Source organism: Rhagoletis zephyria, unplaced genomic scaffold (assembly GCF_001687245.7).
Source record: "Rhagoletis zephyria isolate East Lansing unplaced genomic scaffold, Rhagoletis_zephyria_1.1 Rzeph_scaffold_01883, whole genome shotgun sequence".
Lineage (NCBI taxonomy): Eukaryota > Metazoa > Arthropoda > Insecta > Diptera > Tephritidae > Rhagoletis > Rhagoletis zephyria.
The window spans coordinates 44364-49735 of record NW_016158967.1 but is presented as its reverse complement, the minus strand read 5'-3'; the positions used below and the strand labels follow the sequence as shown (position 1 = coordinate 49735).

Here is a 5372-nt window from a genome sequence, read left to right as displayed (position 1 = left end):
GGCAACATCAAATGTGTATATATAGAACCAGGTAAAGCTAAATCGTGGAAATTCTTAATCGAATATACTCTATCTCTTTAGCAGAAAAAAAGGCAATTTCCATAAAATCCGTTCCCTGGTGATAAATAACCAATATTTTTTCAGTATTTATATATTATTTATATCACATTAAATATTTATACATACGTATATTTCAACCACGTATATAACAGTGAAAAGTGTTTGTGATTTTATTTCTCTTACAAAAAAATTTTTAAAATCCATATTCCACGGATTTAATTGGGGCGCTCCGTTTTCCACGTTATAAAAAGTGCTGAACCAAAAATGAAAGCATATATAGTCTCACGTAATTTNGTATTTCACCAAGTATATAAAAGTGAAAAGTGTTTGTGATTTTATTTCTCTTTCAAAAAATTTTTTCAAATCCATATTCCGCGTTTTTCACGTTAAAAAAAGTGCTGAACCAAAAATTAAAGCAAATATAATTTCACGTAATTTGCAAGAAACAAAAACACAAACATGGCCACATAATCTTAAAATTTTTTTTCCTGATTTTCTGTGGCACAAAGTGGAATTTTTTCTAATTTGACACATATTTTTCTAATTTTTTGAGAACGCTATCTGGGTGGTACTCAGTAAAATTTGATTAATTCTTCTCTCAATATTTATACGTTTGACCTTCCACGAGGGTTAAAATACCACTTGGACACAGTCCACCAAAAATGTCTGAAATCGAAGCCAGATGACAGCCTACCCGGAAACTTTAAGAATTCGGTAGAAGGCAAGTACTTCACTTGCCTTGAATTATATGAGGTGACCAAAGCTAAAATTGCCGATCAACTGTCGTTGATTAGAGCAATCGCCGCACAGAGTCCACCAACCCCCGTGGAACATACCTCGGCAGAGGCAAACGTTTTTCTACAAGTCACACCTTGTGACACGGAGACATTTTACGGCGGTTACGAAGAATGGCCCGCTTTTCGTGACATGTTCACAGCGGTGTACATCAATCACCCGAAGCTCTCCCGTGCTCAAAAATTGTATCACCTCCGATACAAAACCCAAGGAAAAGCTGGCTCCATCGTCAAGCAATATACGCTCAGCGATGATAACTTCGAGCTGGCCTGGGAAGCTTTACGGTCACGATACGAAAACAAACATATCCTGGTTGACAACCAAATTAAAATTTTGATGACTTTGCCGACTATTCAATCCGAGAATTGTGAGCAACTTCAAAGGCTGCAAACATCAATTAACAACTGTCTGTCAGTTCTTAATTCCCAAGACGTCCAGACAGACAGTTGGGATCCGATATTGGTGTACATATGCTAATCCAAATTTCCCGAAATCACACTGTCACTTTGGGAACAATCTCTCTCTTCACGAAGAGATTTACCCTCATGGTCACAAATAGACGACTTCCTTACTTCGAGATACGAAGTAGTCGAAAGACTGAACCGGATTCATCCAAGCCAAAATAAACAAACACCAGTCGCTCATCAAAATGCTGCGCAAAACAGGTCCTTTAACAGGACGCAAACCTTTGTGGCAGAACCTAAGAGGGAAACAACTTGCTCTTACTGCAAGTCCCCTCATCCCATTAGAGTCTGCCCACAATTTAAGCGAATTTCGGTACCAAACCGAGTACAATTCGCAAACCAAACCAAGCTGTGCAAAAACTGCCTTGGTATTACCCATAGCACTAATGAGTGTCCGAGCAAGTGGTCATGTACACATTGCCAACAACGGCATCACTCCCTGAAGCACATGAATCCCAAATCACAATCTCCACACTCCAATGCGCGAGCGAATGAAACCGCCGTAAAACACACTACTGTCCAGTCGACGCTTCTCGCTCGACAAGCGCAGTCAAGCTCCAATTCTAGCGAGCAACCGTGCTGTTCCAAACAAGCACAAATACAATCATTGCGCACCGACAATGATAGCAAAATTCTCCTTCCAACTGACCTGGTCGCGGTTGAACACGAAGGGAATTGTTTTAACACCTTGATTGATCAAGGCTCACAGAGAACTTTCATTTCCTCGAAAGTTCAGAAACGGTTGAAACTACCATTCGAACATTCCAAGTTCGAAATTTCCAGCATGGGTGGACACGTAGTACAAAGCTCCTCAAAGCTTTGTCTACTCACATTGGTTCCACCCAAAACCATGCAACGGATAAACACACAGGCTATCATGTTACCTCAGCTCACGAGGCACATGCCTACATTCACCATTAGCCGTGAAAACTGGCAGCGATTCAAGATCCTTGAACTTGCTGACCCAAGTTGCCACATACCTGCTCAAAGTGATATGGTAATCGGCAGCGATATACCTCCACAAATCCTGCTGGAAGGTATACAAGAGATTTGCGACACTACACTTGCGCAAAGAACAATATTTGGCTGGATTCTCAGTGGTCCAATAACCAAAAATTAGGTGGCATTCTCGACACAAGTAAAAGAGTGCTCGAATGCTCGAATGCAACTCTCAGCTCTCAGCTTCGAAAGTTTTGGGAAGAGGAGGAGATTCCACAACCTCCACACATTTCACCTGAAGATCAGGCATGTGAGCATATATATGCAACAACAACGACTCGTGCCCCAAACGGTCGATACATTGTGCGACTTCCATTCAAGGATGAATTTCCAAAAAAGCTGTCCCTGAGCCACTCTCGGTCTGCTGCATTCCAGCAGTTTTTCAGTATGGAGCAATCGCTTCAGAAAAAAAGGAGACCTAGCCACAATGTACAATAATGTGTTGCAAGAATATCTCGACCTCGGTCATATGGAGCACACGAAGCCATGCGAGATAATTTCCAAGGAAAGGAAGAATTTCTAAAAAAGCTGTCTCTGGGCCACTCTCGGTCTGCTGCCCTCCAGCAGTTTTTCAGTATGGAGCAATCGCTTCAGAAAAAAGGAGACCTAGCCACAATGTACAATAATGTGTTGCAAGAATATCTCGACCTCGGTCATATGGANCTGAATCACTTGTTCAAGTGATCAAAGCGCTGAAGTCAGCTGGTTTCATACTTAAGAAACTAACGGCCAATCATCCATTTTAGAAAAGTTTTCAAAGGAGGATCTTCTCGACTCCAACTTTTTGAAATTTTAGAGCGCTTCCACAACCAAAACTCTTTGTATACAATGGAACGCACTCACCGATAAGTTTTCCTACACCATTCAGCCTTCGTCGACATCGAATGCCGTCACAAAGCGACAAATCTTTTCCTCTGTCGCCAGTGATGCTTCAAGATCTTTGGCTGGATGGCGTTGATTGGGACGAATGTGCCAAACCCATAGCCTTAGCAAAATTGCAACAGTTCGCAGAAACTCTGCCAGCCATCTGTTACATCGAAATCCCTCGATGGGTTAATTTCACTCCGGGGCAAGATACCCATATCCACGGGTTTTGCGATGCCTCGGAAAAAGCATATTGCGCTGCGATTTACATCCGCGAAGTTGCTAGCAACCAAAGATATTCCACTCTCTTGGTTGCAAAAAGCAAAGTCGCACCATTGAAGACGGTAACTTTGCCACGCCTGGAGCTCTGTGGTGCAGTCTTACTTGCAAAACTGGTCGCGACTGTTCGAAAACAGCTCAAATTGGAACCGTGCACCTCATTCTTATGGTCAGATTCAGAGATTGTGCTAGCTTGGCTTGAAAAGCCGCCATGTACATGAAAGACGTATGTATCCAATCGTACCTCCCAAATCCGGGAATATCTTCCAACCGGTACATGGCGCCATGTTACCAGACAAGACAATCCAGTCGACCTCGGCACCCGTGGTTGCAAACCGCAGGACTTCCCCACTCTGGTGGCACGGACCAAAATGGCTCTCTTGCCACATGGATGCATGGCCAAGCTCAAAGGCATGCAGTGCATCTCCGCCAGAAAAGCGAAAGGAGGAGGTATGTTACGCGCTCGAAGAAGAGGCCGATTTTCTTGATCGCTTTTCTTCTTTCTCTTGTCCACTCCGCGATACTGCGTACATGTTCCGCTTCGTGAGCAATGCCCGCAACAAATCAAAGGGGTTAGCTACAATCACCTATCCACATCTGTCACAAAACGAATTACAATATGCAAAAATCCATCTTATAAACGCAGCGCAATCACGGTATCTTCCGAGCGAAGAAAGCGCTTTGCAAGATAAAAAGCCACTAAACAAAAAAGTCCTCCTCTTGTTCTCAATGCTTCGTTGGACCAAGACAAACTTCTACGGGTTAGTGGCCGATAAGCACACTCCACATTGAGCTATAATGAAAGGCACCTAATAATTCTCCCTACCGAATCGAGGTTCTGCCAGCTATATTTAGAGTTTTTACACTCGCTGCTTCTTCACGCAGAAACACGATTAATGTTTCAAATGGTAAGGCAAGAGTACTAGGTACCAAAGCTAAAACCTCTAATCGAAAAATGCATTTTTCAATACAAAGTGTGACGTTTTAGAAGCAACAAACACGCACCCAAATAATGGTCGCTCTACCCCCTGAGCATTGCAGTTTTTCACTCCCATTTTCCACAACGAAAGTAGATTTTTCTGGGCCATTCATTGCAGTTTTTGTCTGTTTTCCACAAAGGCAGTGCATCTCGAGCTATGCTCGGATCTTACAACCGAGGCTTTTCGAGCAGCATTCGCCCGCTTCGTTGGCAGACGAGGGTTCCCCTCAAAAATTATGAGCGACAATGGAAAAACGTTCATTGGCGCCCAGCGCGCAACAGAGCGCGACTTCGTTAAATTCCTTAACGAATGTTCCGCCGACATTGTCAAAAAATATGCCCCTCAAGCCATCAACTGGCAATATATACCACCCATCGCCCCCCGCATGGGCGGCTTGTGGGAATCTGCAGTGAAAAGCTTTAAAATCCATTTAGAGAAAACCGCTGCAACCCACAAGTTTACTTTCGAAGAATTCACGCCGCTTCTGGTGCGAATTGAAGCAGTCCTAAACTCGAGGCCGCTATCCGCACTTTCGCAAGACCCAGCTGATATAACAGCACTTACTCCGGGTCACTTCCTTCGAGGTGCACCGCTATTGGCCATTCCCGAGCCTAATGCGGAAGGCCTCTCTCTACTAAACCGGTGGGAGAGAGTCAAAGCACTTCACCACCAATTTAGTTGCCGCTGGAAAGAAGATTACCTCAAGGATGTTACGAAGAGATACAAGTGGAAAACCCCACAACGCGATCCTCAGCCAGGCGACCTCGTCGTGATCAAGGAAGATTCGCTCCCCCCCACTGAGTAGCGATTGAGACGAATCGAAAACGTTCGCCACGGCCGTGATAACCACATACGTGCCGTAGAAATCCGTACACAAAATGGAGTTATCACGCGGCCACTTGTCAAACTGTGTTTCCTTCCAAAAGCACAA

The 5372-nt window shown here is 43.9% G+C and overlaps 1 protein-coding gene across 1 annotated transcript; it reads left to right on the top strand.

Moving 5' to 3' along the window:
• Window positions 1-4676: 4676 nt before the first annotated feature.
• LOC108365465 (uncharacterized) lies at window positions 4677-5246 on the top strand. The gene has a single exon (XM_017619495.1). It carries the CDS (start codon window positions 4677-4679, stop codon window positions 5244-5246), a length of 570 nt encoding a protein of 189 aa, XP_017474984.1.
• Window positions 5247-5372: the final 126 nt, after the last annotated feature.

Excerpts from the sequence above, each read along its gene's own strand:
- LOC108365465 (XM_017619495.1), top strand. The coding sequence starts at position 4,677 with ATGAGCGACAATGGAAAAACGTTCATTGGCGCCCAGCGCGCAACAGAG.